This window comes from Pteropus medius, unplaced genomic scaffold (assembly GCF_902729225.1).
Source record: "Pteropus medius unplaced genomic scaffold, Ma_sr-lr_union100, whole genome shotgun sequence".
NCBI lineage: Eukaryota > Metazoa > Chordata > Mammalia > Chiroptera > Pteropodidae > Pteropus > Pteropus medius.
The window spans coordinates 49725324-49748365 of NW_024344378.1; the positions used below are offsets into that span (position 1 = coordinate 49725324).

Genomic DNA, 23042 nt, shown 5'->3' on the forward strand with positions numbered 1-23042 from the left:
TCTCCAAGTACTCGTAAAATTCAAGGGCTTGTTTTCGCACATCCCTAAGTACAACACTTAATGTGCTGTTGTAACTTCCCCATGCTCGCTTGTCTAATAGGCACTGAATCTAACAGTTTTACAGTTTGGGAAGACTCAGTGCTAGAAAAATGTCAGGCAAGTCTAATGAGGCTTCAGATCTCTTGGTTGGCGCTAGAGTTTAATTTAAAGTTACAATGATGTTTTAACATGTTTGCTTATACTTGAATAAAGAGGATTCATTATTTCGATGACATAACCTCCAGACAATGTTCTGGGAATTGATTTAAGATGTGGTGGTAATTCCAACAGCCTTAATGCAGCATCGAACATCTGTAACAACATTTTACTCGACTTTTCATCGTCATTCTGTTTTCAAGCAAAAGCAAAGCAACATCTTCCAGAAACCCTGGCCAGAACTCTGGGCTTACTTCAAGATGATCATATATTTTACTGGATTTTTAAAAAAGAAATCCCTTTCTTTATTGGCCTAGCCAGCTTGCAAACACTAGATCAAGGTTCACTGATGCCTCTTTCTGGGCCCTTTGAGTAAAATGGGCAGTGATTCCAACCTTCAGCTTTCCCAAACAGTCCAGTGCCCTGACATGTGATGGATCCACTGCTTAGCTCCAGCCTGGGACACATTCCTTCCACCCTATTTCCTCAACAGGTTTTAGGGGGATGATGCCCTTTGAGACTTAAAGGTGAGTTTGTTGGCTGGAGTTAAGAAATAATTCAAAGCAAATGAACTCGGAAATGTAATAAAAGGCAAACAACCCATAAACATGAGTTGACTGGCTATCTCCATTACATTATTAATCACCACATCTGGAGAAACCCACATCTGCACACACTTAGCAGGTCATTAGTAATGTCATATTCACACTGGAATCACTCAGAGTAAGAGGCATGCAAAGTGGCTTGAACACAAAAGGCATCTAGCTAACAGGGCTTCTGACTAAAGTCTTGAGCAAGCTGCTAGTTTGGGGGTATGGTAGTTTTAATTATTATTTATTGTTTTCTATGGTTTCTCTCTTTGATATTTTGCTGTCCAACAAGCTAAGTGCATGCTGAAATCCACAGCAGTGCATCTTTCTTCTTCAACTGAGCTTGGCATGTTAAGGTACAGCATTGAGGGGTGCAGGGCAGTTATTAAAGATTGGGATGGGTTCCAGTACTCCTTCACCTGGCTTGGTCACAAGCCGAGAATTGTGAGTTGCATTCTTGAATTCAAATGGGTCTTTAGGATAGCGTGATCTAGCTTCAACCTTGACTGTCAAACAATAATGAGAAAAGAAAATAGAAATTAATCCTTTGTAAATTTTTTCATTAGAAAAGTCGCAAACCAGTTTGACATTGAATAGAACTATAGCTTTAAATTAAAACGGAAGTTTCTCCCTCACAGCTAAATCGAGGTTTGGGTTTTTTGTTTGTTTGTTTGTTTGTTTTTTGCCTTTTCTTTTACCCTGATGACTTCTTGAAATTCTTTTTGCTGTGTTACTGTCATTGATATCAGAAGGGATAACGAATGTGTCAGAAGATAATCTTATTTGTGCAATAATTTCCAAAAACATAGAGTTCCCCTCTACCCTACACCATACCAGACATAGAAAACATAGTTTAGCAGCAGTATGAGACCTATCATCTCCTGAAGCTGCTAAAACGCATCCCACTGAATAATTAATATATGAAAAGTCATTGACCTATAATGTTAAACTACCATTTCATCTCAAACCACTGGCTTGGTCAAACCCCTTGGTTGGAATACTGCTGCCTAACTTGCATTAAATGCCATGGGTTTGCCACTCCTCTGAAAGGGGGATGCATAGTACCTCCTCATCTCAGCAGTGACATCAATGAAAAGTGCAGGTGTGTCTCCAGTCATTCAGGATGGAAATGTTTTACTAAAACTGAGGGTAAAGGGAGAGGCTGTAACTGCTGGACTTGAAATTGAACAGTGCACTTACAAATTTCTGTGGGTTTATCAAACACTCCCCAGCCCCAAGAAAAACCATGCAAGTCACAGTAACACAGTCATTTTGTTATATGGAACTCACGATGGACAAAACTTCCAAGCTAATTCAACCTCCCTCTAAGATGACCACCTAAGACTTTCTTCAGAAAGTCTGGGCTACTTAACTTGCAAGGTCTTCCAGCATGGCCACGAATAAGCAATCCCTGGACTGGAGCACAGAATGGTGCTTGTTTTACCTAGAGATATTTCCTGTCTTCTAATCACAGACTACAAGAACCCTGGCTGCCTGTCAAACATATCAGACTGGTGAGAGTGTGAAGGTTATTTCCTTAAGCAATATAGGAAAATCAACAACAACAAGAAAAAAAAAGTCAGATAAATAACTCAAACTGTGAATTTGGTCCTGTAATTGCTGTTAAGGAGCACTTGAATGAGTCTTGTAGTGGGGAATGTCATGTGCCCATCAGCGAGGCTGAGCAACTAAGGTCAGACAGAATAAGTTAAGACAGGCACCAGAGCCTAGAGGGACAGAACACAGGCGTTAAAGTGGGTGATATATTTGGAATGAGAGTTTCTGCTCTGACAACTTTAGAATAACAAATATTATCAAGAAGTTTGGTGAACACTTTGCAGTATTATTAAGATCAATCCATAAAAATATTTTTGAAAGATCATGGTGAATATTAATATGCATATAATGAAAAGATGAAGGATGCTCTCTCTTAAAATCAATGCCAATTATACATATGTGTGTGTGTGTGTGTATACAATTGGACAATCACTTTATCATATACATTATCAGGCAGGGTAATTTCACAACTTCTCACTGAGAAACAGGAAATACATTTATTTGAAAAACCTAGAGGATATAACTAAAAAACAACCACCTCAACCTGTCATGACATACAACACAGATGGAAAGTGTCTCCAAGTGGCCTGCCCCGCCCTAGGGTAGGCACAGGGAACACCCACCCAGCAGTAAGCTGAGGGGGGTCGGGAAGAGGAGTATTCTTGGAACTTTTTTATTTCTGGCTTTTATGGAGCTAATAGGAGAATGGGGAGGGAGAGTAAGGAACAAAAGATTATGTAGAAGTTAATCACAGGGTATATTTCTGGCTCTATTCACTGCCTAGGAAACCTGAATTGTTTAAGTTTGAGTCCATCAACACAGAGTAACAAAAAATTTCAGTTCCTACATGGGAGAGAGAAAAAAAGTACTATATAAATATATTAAAAGAATCTACATGACCTGGATTGCAATGTTCTCTAGCAAAACACTGTGGGCCTAACGGATCTTCTAGAATTGGGTGGATTAGATGTTCCTACCTTAACCAGACCACCCTCGCCTCAATCTCAAATCATAAGCCTGTTCTATATGTATCTTGGTAAGAGTACAACATTCATCGAAGTCCCCTGTATCTAGAATCTCAGTTCATGTATCATCACTAAAAACTTGACCTGCTGTAATAAGTTGCCCGATGCTCGCTCTGCTCAGTGTTTGGTAGAAAATTCCTTTTGGAGATCTGGTTGCCTTTGGCTCTTTTCTTTTTTTTTCCTGGTACAGACTGTCTCCATCACCTCAAGGGCAAAGAAAAATTTCAAGCAAAGATCACTAGGTATTATTAGCACCTCAGAGATGAGACACAGAGATAAACAATAGAGGTCAGAGCAAATATATGACTGAAATGAGAAACACAAGAATTTCCTTTAATTATCGCTATGGAGTTTGGAGATTGGGGAGGTAGTAGATGAAAGATAACTTTTACTTTGAATTAAAATGGAAAAAAAAATGCATAGGAGTCCAACAAAAACAGCCCCTTTTCATCTTTCCTTTCCTTCTCTCCCTACTCCCAACACCAACCCATTGGTAAAGGCTTTGCGGCCAAAAAGTGCTCCAGACTCCTTTTTGTAGCCCTGGCATGGGCAGTACGTGTCTGTGGGGGACAGGCTTCATACAGAACAGAGATAAAACCTGCCAAGTCCCTGGCACCAGCAGCTGCCTTCTTTCTTCTTATATTTTTCTCAAGTTCAGAGGTTAGCGAACTATAGTCTGGAATATGTTTTTGTATGTCCATGAGCTAAAAATGGTTTTCACATTTTTAAATGGTTGAGGGGAAAATCTAAGAATGATATTTAATAACACATTAAAATTATATGAAATTTAAATTAATGTATACTAATAAAGTTTAGTTGGGACATAGCCACAGTCATTTGTTTACCAATCCTCTATATCTGTTTCCTCTCTATAACGAGATAGTTGAGTAGTTGCAATGGAGACTGTATGGCCCACAAAGCCTAAGATATTTACTAGCTGGCCCTTGACAGAAAAAGTTTGCTGATCGCTGCTTTCACTTATCTTCTCACATTTTCTCAGTTTTCCAGTTTTCCAAAAGGACAATGTTCTTCGCCATCTTCCAAGGCAGCCAAACAATAAAAAAACAAAAAGAGAGAAAGAAAAAAAAACAAACAGACAAAACCCGCATGGAACCCTCTTCAAGTGCACAGATTTGGAGAGGTTGGGAGGGATAGAGGTAGTTTAGCGACTTGAATGTCCCTACCGCCCGACCTGATATTTGTTCTGCAGGTCCCCTTGCGTTTGGGGAAACCAGTCAGGTGAGTTTCCCCTTTTCCAACTCAAGCTAAGTTAGATTCATCCACCTGGCACTTTGAGAATCAAGGCAAACCACATCTACCATGAGCAATTCCTTGAAGCTGTCAGTGTCTGCTGCAAGTCCACCCTGCGAGAGCCTGTACGAGACAACAGATTAACCATTAGACTAGATATGTTGAAAATATACAGCTTCAACCTTTCCCCAGCTAGCTCAGAGCAATATAGAGATGATTATTTCAACCGTCAGCTGCCGTGTAGATTTAAACCCCTGCACGATAACTCCTGGATTCATCTGCCCCTTGTCAAACTTGCACAGCTTTAGTTGGAGGATACGTGGTGTGGCAGTTTCACTGTGAATCCAGAATGATCCAGACGGCTGCTGTCTCTTTGTTAACAGGAAGCCAAACTGATGAGTTTGTAATGCATTTCTTATCAAAGGTAGTTTCAGAAAAGAAAATGTGTCCCATCGGTTTGGCTAGAATTTCACATGTACTAGATTATGGGCTTAATCAGAACATCTCTTATTTTCGGAAGGAAATAGATCATTCTGCATCCATCCATTAAAATCAATTTATGCCAATGAATTATATATTTATGAATTTATAATTATCCTTGATTTCCCCCCTCCTGCAGTATACTTAATAAAATCATCAGCCGGAGCCTACAAAGCAATAGTGCTTAATAGATACAAGCATGCTAATATTTTTTTTTAAGTTAATGCTGATCTTTTTGAGCTGTGTATCTAAAATGATCATTGTGAGTAAAGGGATTGTAATTTTCAACTTACACATTTAACAAAGACAAAATGGACTTTAATGGAATTTATGGAGCCTGTAAAAAAATTCTTTTTCTAATACGATTTATTATCAAATAGATTTGGATTTACTACAGGACAAATCATGCCCCACTGAAACATTATCAAGAGAAAATGCCTGTTATGGAACACTGTTCCTGGCACATTGAAAGTGCTCACATACATGGCAGCAGCCACAAGATTTTTTGTCATACTTATTGTTATAACCCTTACTGATTTATGAAATTCAGTACTTAAATGTCAGCATTAAAACTACTATTTATCCTGTCTTTATTTAAAATTCTAACATTTTATTCATCACGGATTTTTTTTCTGCGTTTTTATTTTTTAAAAAACACCGCATTGAACTATCATTTACCTTGATTACTGAGGTTTTTGGTGCCCTCTTAAGTTTGGTCCCCAAGGCAAGTACTTCACTCTCCTCATTCAGTCCCTGCCCTGCCCTGCCCTGCCCTGCCCTGTCCATTTCTTAAGGGTGTTCTAGGTGTTGGCTGGGCCACCCTGCCTGGCATTACAAAGAAGCTCTCTTAGTTTGTATCTGCACGTGTGTCTGTATGCTCCCTTGTTCAGAACTGGGCAAGGCAAATGTAAGACAAGAGTTATTCTTTTGATTGCCTCATGCTGTTTGCTTGAGATTGTTAAGGAAGATCCTTGCAAGAAAGCCTTCCTTGTGGATTTACAAATTGTCAGACATCCAAAGGAGTGGAGAAAAGATCATGCTGCCTCAGGAATCTGAGATTTGCCACCTGCCCAGGGTGAGAAACAGAAAAGAGAGAAAGGTGCAGATTTCTCATGGACTTTATTTCACACTTTTCATCAAATCCTCCTGGTTAACACAATGTTGATTTACATTTCCACTTTGGGGTAAACGTTTTTATTTGCTTATATGTTTGACTCAGATGCTACCTTCCTTCTCTTTTCGTTTTTCCTCCCCCTAAACAGCTTCAAGGAAACATGACTGGCAGAAAATGTCAATCATATTTTCATTTCCATTTTCACTTTGCTATTTATGTTTTTTAAATTAATGCTTGCCCCAATGATTCTTTTTTGAAGACCAGCCTAGAATCTAATTGTGTATATGTGAAACATGTTTTCTGAGCCATAAGATGTTATTCAGATAAAGACCATTATTATTATTAATATCATTATTATTATCGGCTCATCCATAAACATCATATTTTCCATTGAGCCAGTTGTGTCAAGAGTCCCCTCAAATTCTAATATGTATTCCAGATGGTTGCACTGATACTTTCTCTGAAACTCAGATAAAGGTAAAATGCATGGGTTTTTAGTGCAACCCCAGTGCACCACATGGCCCGATGAAGAATGTTCTGCCAGGATGCTTTAGAAATACTGTATGCTTTTAACCTTGGGAGGGAAGACCAGTCCCGGATGGTGATTTTACACTAAACACAGCATTTAGTATACTTCTTAAGGGCATAGTCACCTTCTAAAAGATGTTCTTGAACTATAAAATCATTATCTGCATTCCACTATAACTTATCCTCAGATATATTCTGTGCAACATTTTAAAATGCTAGGGCACGGTAGGCTCCTTTCTGGTCAACACAGTTAAGGAACAAGCTGTGGAATGCAGCAGGAGCAGGGCTGGAAGGGGTTTAAGGATGATCTGACCTCACTCTCTTTGGGCTCAAGGCGACATTAATATGCAGACCCAAAACCAGGGCCCAGGTCTGCTGACTTTTAATCCAGAATATTTGCTACCAGAATTCTGCTCGTGAGAATCGCATAAGAATATGAGCTTCAGATTTGGGACACCTGCCCAAGTCTCAGTTCTGACCATTATCAGAACTCTGATCTGAGACAAGTTACTCAACCCTGTAATGTCACAAGATCTGTTGTTATCCCCACTGGACAGATGATGACACACAGATCTGGAGATGCTATGGGGTTAAACAGATAACCAGAGACAGTCCGAGGACTGTCCCGGTGTGCTCCACTTGGCACCATCCTGCTGATTCACGGGATTGGATGCATAGGACAATCTTTAAGTCTGAGGATGATCCATAAAAATATGGATTTCTAACTTCTGTTTTAAAATCTTGCAAAAGACTGGGCTCCTGTTCCAGGAGGGTAACTGTCTAGTAGGGCATGAGCTCACCAGCTGGTCAAATACCCCAACATGCTTATTGTACCCCAACCATGTGGCAGGCACCCCTCTTACTACTCTGGCCCTGGCTCTAGTGACACTCAATGTGCCATCCCTGAGACAAGATTTTAAGATATGAGAGATCCCTCTACAAATGTCAACTCATATTGAGTTGCAAGAAGGTAATAGTTAAGCACACAGGCCCTGAAGCCATACTGCCAGGTCCAAACCTGAGGATTTGGCAAGTTACCTAACTTCGGTTTTTCTCACCTATAAAATGGAAATAATCACAGTACTTTCCTCATAGGGTTGCTGTGAAAATGTGTTGAAAACATGAAAAGTGCGTATAAGAGTTTCTGGCAAGCTCTTGATAAATGCTATCCACCATTTTTACCTTGGCTTTGCGAAATCAAAGGAATCTGAGCTTTCGGACACTGGGTCCTTCTCCACAATGCCAGTCTGCTTTCTTCTGACTTTGCTCGAATCAGTTCACACTCTCCTCCCTTCTCCAAGCAACTGAACTGGTATCCACGCACTAGGACAGGGTGAGGTGCACCACCCCCATCTGGGGCACCGTGTTTGACCATCACCTTTGTCCTGTATTTCATGTGGCCCCAACAAACTACTCAAGTCAAAAGAATTAGGGTATGCCAAGTGTCACAAAAACAAGAAAAGTCAGAAAATGTTTAAATGAGTCACAACTGGAGAAGGCTGGGACCAGTCAGAGCAACAACAAATGAAAATCAGATGGAAACATGGAGAAACCTCACAGTTCCCTCTAAATTGCAGGCAATTCATGTTGCCTGCTTGCGAGGGGCTCTTTCCCTTGAATTTCTGGTGGGAGGTCATGGAATTTGTGGCACGAACTTAAGAGACAGTGTGAGGAGCAGAGGGTGAGGTAAAGGGGCAGCAACTCCTTCACTATTCCTTCCCACCAGGTATTCTTTTCATCTACCTACCTCTACCCTCCCTTCAAGAGATAGGTCAGGCTGCCTCCTCCAAGAAGCCTTCCAAGATGACAGTAACAAGATAGAATCCCTCCTTTCTTGGCACTTCTCATCCCACACCCCTCTGAAGTCTCATTTTTTGCATTATAATTTGTTTTTCATTTCAGTGTCTACTTCCCAACTAAACTTATAAGCTCCTTTCTGGTAGTTTGCAAATCTCTGACTATCTCACAGTGCTGAGCCAGCCCCTGGTAATGTTCCTGACGAATATCTCCTAGTTGCCAGAGGGGAGGAGCCCAGCCCAGTGGTGAGGAGCCTGGGTTCTAGTCCTGACATGGCCTTGGCAAGACACCTCCACTCCTGGAGGATGGGCATAAATAATGTATAAGGAAGGACCTTTCCAGCTCTGATTCGTAATGGTTTTGGGCTTAATGCTCTCTTCTGTTACTTAACAAATGTCACAGGAGCCAGCCATGGACTGAAAACCTCATAACTCTCCAGCCACATATAATTATCCAGCACTTCCAACCAGACTCGGCACCCCCAAAAAAGCACAGAATAGGAAAAGCAGGATTCCTGGTCGAAGGGAGGTATGGTCTAGCTCACAGGTTCTCAAGCCTGCCTTTCGGTAAAATGAACTGGAGAACTTTACAGAGAACACCAATGCTTGGGTCCCACCTCAGACCAATTCAACAAATATCCTGAGGGTAGGGGCCAAGGCTGGGCATTGCTTTTTTTCCAAAAATCTTTATAAAGATGCGCAACAAGAGAGAACTACAAGTCTAGCTAAAGAAATGAGACAACTGCATTAAACATAAATAAAATAATTCACAGGTTACTTAAATAACAGTACAAAAGGTGTTACACGATGATAGCAGGTAAGGGCTAAATGAAATGCCTTAACCAGTAAGTGCTAGAAGATCTGGGATGGTCAGGGGGAAAAGTAAGACTTAAAACATGAGTCAGATAGATAGAGATATCAGCCTTGTTCGCCTGTGCACCTCCAGAATCAAACACAGGGCCTGGCACACTGGAGGCACTCAAACCATGATGCTGAGTCGACTAAGGCACGGCAGAAAAAGGTGGGAAGAGCATGCTAGGTGGAGGGAACAGCCTGAACGAAAGCAAGGACGTGAGGAAGTACTAAGCTAGGGAACTATAAGAAAATCAATTTGGCTGGAGCAGAAAGATTTATTTAAGGGTATTGATGGGGGTATAAAGGGCAGATAGTGTGAGGCTTTAAATTCCAAATAACAGAATTTGGGTAATAATCTGGGTCCTCTGGAAGTTCCTTTCAATTTAAATACTCAGATTCAAAAAGGACAGTGGGTGGTTTGCATCTTGACAAAATCTATTGGCAACAAACAAACAAACAAACAAACAAACAAAAAACACGACAAGCCCTAACTCGGCCTACTTTCTCTCTGGCCATTTAAAAGTTGTAACGATCCAAGATAAAACACACACATGTGCATGAAACTAAAAACGAGGAGGCCCTGGCAATGGTCCAGTTAGTTCCATTGGAGGTCTCATTTTATTCTGGAGAGTGTGTTTGACAGGAAAATAAAGTTATTTAATGCCTTGGAAAGGGGTCCTGTGAAATTCACAAGGCTGCTGCCTCATAGCCCAGCCAGGTACATCCAACCTTTACTGTGGGACAGTTATTTCCTGTCTTGATCCAGTCCCCTACAGAGAACTGGAAGGAAAGTCATCAGGTTTCACTTTAACAAGAGAACTGATTGCAATCAATATTTTGAAAAACATTTTCAACAAAACCAGGGCTTTCAAATGAACTTACTAAGAAGGAAATATTTCCACGTATCCTCTACACCTTGGTTTCACCTAATCAATAACACTTCAGGATTTTCTCTGTCAAAAGCATATAAGTGAATAAAATAGGATGTACATTAATTATATTATCTGGATCCTTGACCTGCACCCTTTTAGCCCCGGAGGCTTAAAAAAAAAAAGTTTTAAAATTCAAAAGAGAAAATTACTATTGGATTCTCAAAATGAATTTCAAATTTTTAGATTACAATACAAAAAGAGTAAAATACTTGCATTCAAAGTTCTTTATTAAGTGATAGGCAACACGTAATAAAGAAAATTCACAAATGAGTTATCTGTGATGTATTTTAATGATCCTTTTCCATTACCTCAATAAATCTATTGTCTCCTATACAGACCCATGTTTACATTCAAACACCCCACATAAAGGAATAGTGCAGATTAAAAAAAAAAAAAGTTAGTGAAAGACATAGTTGTGTCTTAAAAAATAAAAAAGAATGAAAAATAGGCTGTGTGAAAAACAAGAACCCAAAATTAATTTTGCTTGTATTTTTTTTTTTTTTTGCCTCATTGATGCCCAAATTGATGAGCCAATTAGCCTTTGTGTGGACCTTATTTAAAAAACAAACAAGCAAACAAAAAAGTATGACCCTGTTTGTCAGAAATTTAGTTCTGGCTCAGAGAGAAAAGCAATATTCTTTGGTTACTTGGATTCTAAAGTAATTCTTGATGAAAGAGTGTCACGTTGAAATTATTAGTGTATAGCACATTAATCTAGTACATAAACCACCTTTATAAAAATGTCTCTCATTATTCTGGTGTGGAACGAAGCCTAGGGAATTAATTTATACAAATAAATATTCGATAAAAATGGAGACTTGTCGCATAACAATAATCAGATGTTGGAGGTAATCCAGTTTTAGGAGTGAGAACCTGGTATTGTGTAGTTACCTTTTAAAAACAGTAACATTGATTTAACTAGGACTTGTTCCAAATGAGCATTTAAGCAAGCAAGTTGGATTTAAAGAATCTTAGCAATCGAGAGGTATTATCTTAGTGGGGGCATGTCTCCTCAAAAACTGAACGAACACACACAGTTTTAGACATTCCTTTCAGAGAAATAAAGGAGAGAATCTGTAAACGGAAGAAAGCGGGGCAGTCGTGGTAGTATCTAGAAAACATCCTGGTCGAGGTTTTCATTTATAGAAAAGCACCGCCACCTGCTGGTAAGCCTGCATTTCAAGCCCCTCTGTTTGGCTAGCCATCATCTATCTTGCAATCTATGCATAAATATACAGCAGTATTTCTCAGCTGCTGTTATACATAAGAATTTTATTACCAGTCGGCAGATTTCTAACACACTGGTTGCAGTTTAATAATCTTCTATTACCCAAAGTATGGGTTATATAAAAACCTAGAATGTTAATTGTTGACAAACCAATTCTAATATGTAAAGTACTATAACTCACCCAGTAAACATCCAAATAAATCAAGAGGGGTAGCTTTTTTTTTCTGCTAACAAAGTGTTATTAAATACCACAATTTGATAACTTACATAAAAATAATATTCACACATTCAATGCACAGAGAAATCAGGAAAAATGCATTATAATCTTACTGAGAGCTTTTCCTTCGTTTACAATTTTGAGGAAAATATTCTCGCAGAGAATATTTTTCCCTGTCTTTAAAACAAATGTACCTAAACCCAAGGTGTCATTTAGGAAATTTTCTCATATAACAAAACCTGAGTTATAAATAACTAAGATTACATCTATAAAATGTTATATTTTAAAATGGCAATAAGGAAGTCATGGAGAATATAAGTCACTGAAAGAGCGAGCAGAGAAACACTACCTGTCATTTTGCAGAAAAAGATCACACAAATGCGATAGCAAAGGAACACAATAAAAGGAAGAAACAGGAATGTGATAGGTGACTCTGATTAAATCTGCAAAGGAAACTGTGAAATAAATTAACACCCAAGCGCCCACGAAAGGCATATTGTGGCTTCACTGCGAGTGATCGTTATGCAACAGAGAAGGCTGGTGATTTTTGTAAGAACAGACATAAAGTGTAGGCTGTGAAGTCTGCTGGTGATAACTAATGACCACACTACTTACAACTTTGATTTGATCTCTAATAGAAAAAAATAAAAAAAGTACTCTACAGGATAGATGTATGCAATTGAGCTCGTATTTTTCGCTTGAAACAAATAAACCCCAAATGGGATCAAAGGGCCCATAATAAATGAAAAATGACAGTTCCTATGTTGCCCTGATTTGATCTCAAGCAAAACTACCATGCTGATAACATCCCAGAGCTAGGAGGACGGTAGGGCCGTTCTTGGATTGGTATGGGAAGGGGGTGAGTGCCACTGCCCATTCAGCTGATGAGAAGCCCTCTCTAATTTCAAAAAGTTATTGAGATTTAATCTCTGATAACAATAATAAAAATTGCTCATGCAGCGACCAAAAGGGTATTCTTTAAGCACATGGGACACATACACACGCACACACACTAAATTGTGTTATTTCCGATGGAAACTGTAGAACCCCTTTACATTCAGCTCTTCCAACTATCTAAGCTGGGCAAAGCATATGTATAAAGAGAATCAAACGTTGAGGTGCTTCCTTTGGGTCTGAGTGTCTCTAGTTTTCTATCACCAGGAACTTGACGAGGAGGGTAAAAGCAAAGAGCATCTCATCTCCCACTTCAACCGGTTACCACTGCTGTGGAGAGACAGAGCTGCTAGGAGCCATTTTGGGCAGATGTGAAGGGTGTAGGGAATCTGGTAGAGCTTAGGGATGTCAAGATTTGAGAGGTGGCGCTTGCCCTGCCTAGGCATAACTCCCAGTGTATCAGCCAATGCAATACTGCAAGAGAAGGTCCCTGAATGATTCTGGCCTGTGCCTGAATGATTAAAGGCACAAGCCCCACGTTCAGGGCAGTTGGGCTAAATTCAAATTGATGCGGAATCACAGGTGGGCAAAAAGAGCTTGTTTGAGTTAGAAATGTACTGCAGACCTGAAAAGTGAGGTCACTCAGGGAGTGGTGAAACAATGGGTTAGCCACACCTTCCCAATGTGCACCTCCACTAACTGGGACGAAAATACCCAATGACATATGGAGGGGGAAGGAATACATGTGCATCCCAAGACGCACACAGCGTCCAAACACTGTGCTTGTCAGCAGAAGCAGTGGAAGAAATCTGTCACCTTCAAACAAACGAAGCCGTGATCAATTCTAGATCAAGCTATTCAAGACTGTTCAGCAGTCAAAGGAAGCAGCTGTTCAGAAACAAATGTTTTGTTCGAGATGGTACAAGCAAACAAGAAACAAGATTGCTAGGCTCAAGATGCTCTTTTCACCTGAGACACATGCGTAATAAACTATGAAAACACATTCCCAACTCAGTTTCTATGTGATTCAGCAAACGTTTGTTGAATACCTACTGTGTGCCTTGACTGCTCTGCGAAATATGCTGAGAACTCAAAGACCACTGAGAGTTGTTGTTTGTTTTTGTTAACTTCTAAAAAGCTCAGTATAGAACCGCTCTAAATGGGATTTACATGAAGCGTTATGTAGAGTTACACAAGGGTGACCCATTAACTCTGATCTGAGGTGGGGGGCAGGGCAGTTAAGAAGTCTTCACAGAGATGGCAATATTCGAGCTGTGTGTTTAAAGCAGGAGTCAGCAAACTTTTTCCATAAATATCAGGTAGTAACTATTTTGGACTTCGTGAACCACACACTCTCTGTTGCAACGAGTCAACTTTCTGTTTTCACTTGAAAGTAGCCATGAACGATATGCAAATGAATGGTCGTGACGTGTTACAAGAAAACTTTATTTATTAAAACAGGCAGTGGCCTGATTTGGTCCACAGGCCATAATTTACCCAACCCTACTTTAAAAGATAAGTAAGCTTCTATCAGCTAGAAGAGTAGAGACACAGAGTCACAGGCACAGGAAAAAGCTATAGAAATATGTTAAGTAACAGAAACAAGGCATTCTTAGAGAATCACTAGATGAAGGATACTTCATACAGAAAATAAAACTAGAAAAATAGGCTGAGACCAAACAGCGAAGGGCATTGAATGTCGTATTAAGAAGGTTGAAGGCTATCCTTTGAATTGGGGTGACGACATGATCAAATCTATGTTTTAAAATAATACATGGGGTGGTTGTTTGGTGGCAAGGGAGACTAATTGGAGGTCAGTGGTGGTAGACCAAGCAAGGAGGAATGAGTGCTTGAGAATGAAAAGAGAAGGTTCGAAAGGTAATCCAGAGATCAAATCAGAGGACTTGGGCCATCAGTAGGATGGAAGAGAGAGCAGGATAGCAGCATCCTTAGGATTTCAAAATGCATATCAATACTCATTCAGACTATCTCTAGACTGTCCTCTCATCAGTCTATTCAAAGAAAGGGGCAACAGCAGGACATGAGTGAAGGGTTTGGCCCAGTCCTGGCCCCACTCCTAGCACTAATCCCACTAATGAGAAAATCAACGAGAAGTCCCACTATTAATAAAGCAATTTAGGAGAGGTGATGATAGGAAGTCCCAACACCACCCAGACCTCAAAGATGGGTTGATATCAAGACCATCATCAAAGAAATTTGAACAGAATTTAAAATATACCCTCTCCCTGCCATCTGTTCCCCTCATTTGCTCTCCAAGCTTCCCACCGTCTTTCAAGAACACACTAAATTCACTATCATCTGTGTCCATTTTAGAGATGGAAAAGTCATAGAGGCAGTTTCAGCAAGATGAAGAATGAGGAGACCCAAAGTCACAGCTACAACTATTTTGGGAGGTAGGTCTTATTATGATCTCCATTTTACGGATGTGGAAACTAAGAAATAGAGAAGTTCTCAAACTTGCCTACAGTCCCAACGTAGTAAGGGATGAAGTCTATTCTGGGTTTGCCTAGGTGAAATGAGAAGATATCAGTGCCTTGAGAATTATAAAGACTAACACACGCGTGAGACATTACTCTCATAGCAATCGGCATTCACTGAGCATCCATTTAGTGAACATACCAAAACATGCTTGTGCCAAGAATGAGTTCCAAAGTCCCCAGAAAACATACTATCCCATCCTGTCTCTCCCTTTCCTTGCTCTGAGGTTCCCTAGAATTCTGGGCTTTAATTGTCAAGATCACTTAGCTCTCTGAACAGTGAGGAGAAAGGCTTGGGAATTCCCTCAATTTACAGCAGAGAAAAGACAGGAGATTTCTGCTTAACAGACACCCATCTTCATCTTAATGAAAGAAATCTGTGAAGTGGCCTTTCCAGCACTAGCCCCTTGCACGTTTCACATCCACATCCCAAGACTTCCAGATCACATGGCCTGAGCCCCTTCCTCCCAGTCTGCATTCCTAGCAAGTTTCATCCTGTCATTTTCACTGAACACCTCTCCTCTCTGCAGGTCATTGTACCTCCTTTTTCAGTAACACCTATTTAGGGCTTTAGCTTTGAAGCATCCCTGCTGGACATGTTCTCTCAGTTGGATACGTTACAGGCCATATGTGGAAATTTACTCATCCGCACTGAAGAAATAGCCAGATCAACCTTGACAAAATGCAGAGAGCAATTCAAAGCCACTCAAAAGTAAGAGAATGCTTGGTGTGGCCTGAGAGAGCTCTGTGAGCAATCGAGAAAGCTTCCTGCCCCCTCCTTGTCTGAGCAGAATAAACAGAATAATGACACTCAATAGAAAATAGCCATGAGACACTCAGCCTTTGGACACCTCTAGGTGGGAGGGATTGTCACTCGGGTGCTGTTAGATTTGATTTGCCTATCCCTAGTCAGAGTCAATGAGCCTAATAGTCATGAGTGGCCTCAAATGTTTCTCCACATTTGGGCAGGCTGATGTGACCATCTGCAAACGGTTACAGCTCTCGACGAATGGGCCCCTTTGCTCATATTGGCTTTACCCGCTGAACTAATAATTTTTGTGCCACCCTGACTCACAGGAAAATGATCAGGTTCATCAAAATTAGTAAAACTGAATGCAAGTGTTGTAAGTCCTTGATTTTCTAGGACATACACTCTACATACAAATGTATCCCTGTCTCTACTTACTTGAAACATTGATGGAGTTTTGCCTACTGTGATTTTTTTCTGTTTCCTTACCTTCTTCACAAAGATAACCTTCCTTAACCTTCACAAAGAATGTGGATTATACCTAGCAGCTGATAACTTTCAAGATCCTTCAGTTATGTCTGTTTCTCTCGCTAAATTTTTCTCCCTTAATCTTCATATATCCCACTATACACACACACACACACACACACACACACACACACACACACACACACACAATATTGTAAACTGCTTAGTTTTAGAAAACCTCACAGACCCAGAGTCATCCTGATTCTGGCGTACCATCTATTGCTTTAAGTGATGGTTGAGAATCCCTACATTTATTCATCCTTTTACTCATCAAATATTTATTGAACTGGAATCCTTCAGGCCACTTCCTACTCAAGTGTTCTTGCCAACATGTGAAACCCAGCCAAGGATGCCAGCATGTCTCATTTCTGACCTTGGAGAGAAGGCAGGCAGCCCCTAGGTCCTTTCTTGACTGGGCATAATCCGACCGACCGGCTCCAGTGCAGAAAGCCAGCACTGGCCAAATGTGATCCCTTCAATGGCAACCATCAGCTCCACTCCCAGGAGAAGGCGCATGCTCTGTGGTCTACAGATGCCTCTCTCTGCACTGTCCATACATCTGTCATGGCTGTGGCTCTCAGGGGCAGTCTTTCCTACTTCTTTTAAAGGTATCTTAGTGCGGTTGGTCATCTCTTGGATAGATCTTCCTCAACAGCTTTCACTCTGAGTTTGCATAGGTTTTCTCTGTAGCTCTAGGAATATTTGGTGGTATTCATCCTACTGTATGAAAGAGGATAGACAAGGGCTTTCGGGATTACTAGAAGCTTGGGGTTTTTGCTGTTTCTTGGGCTGTGGGGGGATGGCTCCTCATGAGGAGGAGGACTGAATGAGCTGGTCAGAGAAGAAAGGTCATTTCGGACCTCTAGACCCTTTCTCCAGCTTATCTGAGCTGGACATCAGAAGAATGTCTCCTCACAAGAATCTATAGGTATATCTAAAATCTCCCTCCAAATCAGGCAGTCCAACTATTTACAAAAAAAAAAAAAATAATAAATTGTTTTCAATGCCCTCTGAGATTTCAAATATGTGGGTCTGACAATGCTGGACTTCTTTCTCTCCATTTAGATTTCTCTTGAGAAAACGGTTGGCTAGGGAAACAGAACTCTTATAAGTAAATGTGGGGATGGTGGATTCCCTGATTATCTAGGTAACTCAACATGTCGGTTTGGGAGAAAGCCCCCAAGAGGAAGGATAACACTTAGCCAGTTGGGTGGCTGCATTTTACTCCATTCCACTTCCAGAAGTTGGCTGCCTTCCCTTCCTCCAAGATCAGCTTGCATGCCCCACCCAGGACTCACGTGCTTTTCCATGCTGTTCTAACGACCTTTGTGGGTTGGTGGTGTGTACAAGTTCTACAGTCGTGAATGCTAACATATAGACACAATGGACACAAAGGTCTTGTGCAGAGAGAAATAAAAAAGGAAAAGAAAATTGTGCCATGGTACTTAGAAATGCCACATGACTTCCCCAGAGTTTGTGTGGCAGTACTTCACAGGAAATGTGTTTTGTATTTCCACTGGAGTAGGATAAGTGGTTGAAAACGACAGTGGGTTTTCAGTGAATGGGATGCGAAGTACTTTATAATTTTTTTTCCCCTCCACAGATGTAAGGAGACATGCTGTCTCCCTGAAAAAGATGAGAGAAAAAGAGTCTCATTGCCATACACAGGGATTTAAAAAAATTCCCATGAGCTCTAACTGAAGCTACCACATGCAGCTTGAGCCAAGACCCTCAGGGCTGGTCACGTGTCCCAACTGGTGGCCCCCGCTTGCTTTATTTCTGCCACCTAGCCTAGGCCGATGACATCTATGCCAGCAATTGAGAGCCGCCTGCCTCTACCACCTTCGACACTCTCGAGATCTGAGTGTTATTGGAAATTGGGAGGATGGTGAGGGAGGAAGGAGAAACACTAGTTAGAAAAAAGAAAATAGATGGAGTAGGTCCCCAGGACCAGGGGGAGTGGATGGACACAGCCCTGTGGGTCTCCAGTCCCGGACAAGACTTCAGTAAATTCTCCTCCAATAAGAAGAAAACTCCACTGAGCCCGAGTACGGATCTCAACGACTTCTAGGTCAGCTGGGGAGAATTATGCTCAAGAAATTTAACTAATGAATTTCAACTGCTTCAGAGCCATTAATCAAACCTTCTTTAAAAATATTTTAACTTCTTGGATTTGCCTTTGGATAATGGGTTCCAGCTGCAGATCCTGCAGGCTCGAGATGGCGCCTTCGCCCTCCTCAGAGTGGCTCCTTGCCGCATCCTCCTGCAACAGCCTCCCCTCTGCTGATCTTTCCACCTTCACAGGGTGTCTCCCAACGGACTCCTTTGCCCCTGTCCCTTCCTCCACAGCCGCCACAGAACTAACTCTCCCTGAAACAAAGCCTCTGATGTCACCTCCCTGACCAAATACCTTGAATGCTTTCTGTTGTATTTCAGATGAAGAACAAAACCCTGATGACCTGGGCCCCGTCAACAACGGGCCCCATTTACTCCTCAGGGCTCTCTCCCTGCACTCTCCCGAGCAGGTCTCAAGCTCCAGCCACACAGGCCTCCCCACTGCCATGACTCTTCTCACGTTGTTAGGCAGAAGACCATTTTTCTGTCCTCCAAGGCACACCTGAAATGCCACATCCTATGGGATCTTACCTCAGCTGACCAACAGGAGGCGACCTCTTGCCCTTGGCATTGCCAAGTACTCTGCACCTTGCTCTCACAGCCCTGCCCGCGTCATCCTGAGTCTTTGTTACTGAAGTCCTTGTCTTTTTCTCCTTCCTTGGAGATAGGCTGTATATCTTCTTCAACTGTGTGAGTAACTGGGTAACTCAAATAACTCCATAGGCTGTGGAGCCACCCAGCTTGTTGTCAAATCCCAGCCCCACCAGTGACTCACTGAATGACCCCTGGCAGGTTATGTATCGTCTTTGTAAATGGCACGAAAACTTTATAGGTGCCTCAGTTTACAGCTGTCTCAACTACAAATAACAGTTACAAATAATCATGACAAGGATTAAATTAATATTTGTAAAGGACACAGAACAGAGCCTGCAATGCAGCAAACGCTATGCAACTATTAAGTTTAACAACATATACACATGTTTATGTACGCGCGCGCGTACACACACACACACCCTTGCTGTGTTGGCAGAGTATTTCGCATATAGTAAGAACAGAGACTCCACTGAGTTTAGTCTTAACATGAATCTAAGTTGCGCAATAGCCATCTCCTAGTAACATACCCCCACATTAACAAGCCTCGCCTCCTGGGAGATGGAGGAGTACACATATAACAACAGATCTGTCTGGGGAGCAGCCTATACTCAGACGAGACAAAAGCATCAGCTGAGCAGCCAAAGGGAAAAGCTGTTTTTCAGCAGATCTTAGCAGGTCTCAACTTCCTCTCTCCTCACCAATGAGTACGATCCTTTTATAATCTCCACAACCTCTCTGTTCTGAAAATGGTTCCCAATACGCTGTTCTGTGCTCTTTGCTTCTTGGCTTCAATGCAAGTCAAAGCCCCCAGACTCTAAGATTTTTTCCCATGAGCATGCTGGCACATATCCTAAATTGACTGGGCCAGATGACAAACGTCCATCTCAGATGAAGAAAACATCCCACTGAAATGACAGGCACCATATGAAAGGGGAGGGTCCAAGGCATGATTGAGACCAGGGGTGCTGCAGATCAATTGCTCGCTTCCGCCTGGACGGAACTGGAAGGCAGGATGCAGTGCCGCTGCCCCACAAGCCTCTCTCCAGTCACTCTGCACCATTATTGGTCTGATACTAATCTGATACATTGCCCAATCTCATCACAACAAATTAGCCACAGACACACGACTGCAATCAACTTGGGGGCTATCCTGAATGCGGGCTGGGGGATTCTCTGTCTCCATGAGCCGCATGCTCCCACAGATGTTTCTAAGAGCCTCTTCCCAAAGGCCCATTTAGAGAGAAATTAAATGCAACTTTGACTTAATTAACGTTTTAAATGATAATGAATACAATGTAGATTCATAGGAGGCATTTACATTGTGTTGTAAAATTGATAAAAATTTAATAACTCTTTGTTAATAAGTTATGTCTCCCCAGACCCATAAAGCCTAAGGCATTGCAGACTCCAGACTGGGTCTAATCCAGGCTCCTGGTGCAGGTGGAGGAGGGGGCAGAGATGGACTTGACATTTGCTCCAAGCCTGCTCTAATTCAAACCTCTGCTTGTTCATCAGTACTTTATTTCATGCAGTAAAGGTCAGGATTTGGGCTCAAGGCAGAGCCTTGACAAGAAAGCTCAAGTGAAAGGCGGGCTGGCCTTGGCATCTGTCATCCAAGATAGTGGAGTGGGGTGGAGATGGAGAGCTAACTGGCCACATCTGTCCTCCACCACAGAGGTAAGATGGAGGGTCCACTGCTGCTTGGTGGTAGAATCTGTCAAGGTGAGTATTTTGACAACTGGCCACTGTCCTGAATAAAAATGCAAACATAATTTCCACGTCACCTTGCACAAGGACTTCTGCTCAGCTTACTTGTGGCATGCCAACGTCTCTTCTAGTTTGTCCTTGAAGAGCCAAGTCACCTATTAACCGTGTCTCTGAAAAGAGAAGTGTCCAAGTGTTGGGGTACGCACACCAAGGACTCTTCCGTCTTTCCTCATTTTGACCTTTCTACTTCTTGTCTCCCAACTCTGTTAAAAAGGATTTCTTTTGAAAAATTGGCTGCCGTTTGCCTACTATTCCCTTTCTCTTTCATCTGTATGTGGTGTCTCTTCATAGCGTATCTATCTTAAAGAATTCGACAATACTGTTGGGGGAGGGAGGGGAGAGCACAACAAGGTCCCAAAATGCAAGTCGACTACATCACTGTATGCTAAACTGAAAAAAAAAACAAAAACAAAAACAAAAAAAAACCCCAGCTATTTATTATGAATGAAAACCTGATTTGTTTGGAGCTCTTTAGAGATGGGTAATTTAAGGGATTCTTTTCAAAGGAAATTTTTTCCAAGCATGAATACTGCCTTACAATGCTGATTTAAGGAGCTGACCACTGCATAAGCACATAGAAAAGCTTATTTCCAGTCAATTCATTGCCAAAAGTGGCTACCACAAAAATCAAGTGAGAGACACTGGCTTTTGTTGCTACCAATAAAAGTGCCCTAAGAGGCCCTCCTAGGTATATTATCAGTCCCATAGAATGGTGCCCAGGCCTATCTGGCTTCCTATGTTTGCTTCCTGTAACGAAGAGCAAATGACCAAATCAAGATGTATGGGCCAGGCTAGCTAAAGAGCTAGAATATGATGCAAATGCTGCTTTAGTGTTTGGCGTTCTATACATAAAAGGAATGAGATAATGATAGGTTGTTGGTTTTTTAAATTCAGCGTCTTAAATCTCCCGTTACCAGGTGCTGGAGACTGTCAGCATAGGGTGTGTCCTATCATAGACATTTTCCTAGAGCTATTTCCACCCCTGCCCTGGTATCTGATTTTATGTACTTCAAAATGCCATTAGTGCACTCGAGTGACTTTAGTTCTATCGACAATGTTAATTCTCTGCCTGTACAAACCAAAGGCTACTTGGGATAAGCTGATTTTTGTTTATTATCTGACAAGACTCGAGATTACACTAAACTGATTTTGGTATGTCTCCCTTCAACCTAATCGCATTGGACTTCTCTCAATGTAACCATTGGAGTTGAATGCCTCCTTATATTATAACTATACCCAGAATAAAAGTCATACACAATTTAAAATTAGCTACAGTAGTTTGGAAAAGGGTGTATGTAATTGTGCAGGTTTAAACTATTAGTAAATTGAAAGGTTGGTGTGAGTGATCAAACATGTACTCTAGCTGAAACTATTTCCAAGTGCAAGTCTAAAGATCTGTTTCTCTTCTAACACATGATTAATTTGTTCATGCCAGGGTTACTGACAGTTTGTGGCCAGCATCCTGTCAGGCAGGTTTCAGCAGGTTTGAATCAATAGAGCCCTATGTTGTCACTGCATCATAATTTTAATTGTTCCTTTCTGTTAGACTCGGCAATCAGATAGCAGGCAAGACTGAAATAACAAGAATAAATTTGTAACATAGAAGAAGGACCATTTTACAAAATCGTATGGAGGGGAAATAGAACTAAATCTATATTTAGAACCTAAATCTATATTTATGTGTGTGTATGTTGCTAGACATATAAATATCTTTTATATTTGATAGTACTAGAACACAGCAGCTTGTGAAAAGCCTGGGGCCCATCCTAGTGGCTTTTAAAAGAGCTGGTACTCCCGCCCAGGATCATCCAAAGTGGGAACAACATCGTAATAATCAGACAATGATGCTCCGTGTACGCCGACCCTATATTGAACAATTCAGTCTTGCCCCAAATAGCATAGCCTTATGATGAATCTTATTGGTCACTCTTTGCCTTATTTTTCTGACACAGTTTTTTAAGTCTTTTGCAAAGGAGTCCTTCTCTGTAGATCTATTTGTCAGCACAGACTGGCCTTACATCGCTCATGAGTTCAACGGAAGGAGACAAAGGTTAGAATAGTAGGTGACTTAACAACAACCAAAAGGTGGAAACAGGCCACACCCCCACGAACAGGTAAGCTGAGCAGGCA

At 41.3% G+C, this 23042-nt stretch overlaps 1 protein-coding gene across 11 annotated transcripts in view; it reads right to left on the reverse strand.

The window, feature by feature from the left end:
- The window catches only part of KCNMA1 (potassium calcium-activated channel subfamily M alpha 1), a 686119-nt gene that overhangs the window by 92216 nt on the left and 570861 nt on the right, over nucleotides 1-23042 (reverse strand). Inside the window, exon 19 of one of the 11 annotated variants that reach the window (XM_039872193.1) lies at nucleotides 4668-4741. The exons of the other annotated variants lie outside the window; for them this stretch is intronic. Within the exon in view, the coding sequence (XP_039728127.1) occupies nucleotides 4683-4741 (59 nt within the window). The 3' untranslated portion in view covers nucleotides 4668-4682. Of the gene's footprint in view, nucleotides 1-4667; nucleotides 4742-23042 lie in introns of those variants that run through there. 11 annotated transcript variants of the gene reach the window in all.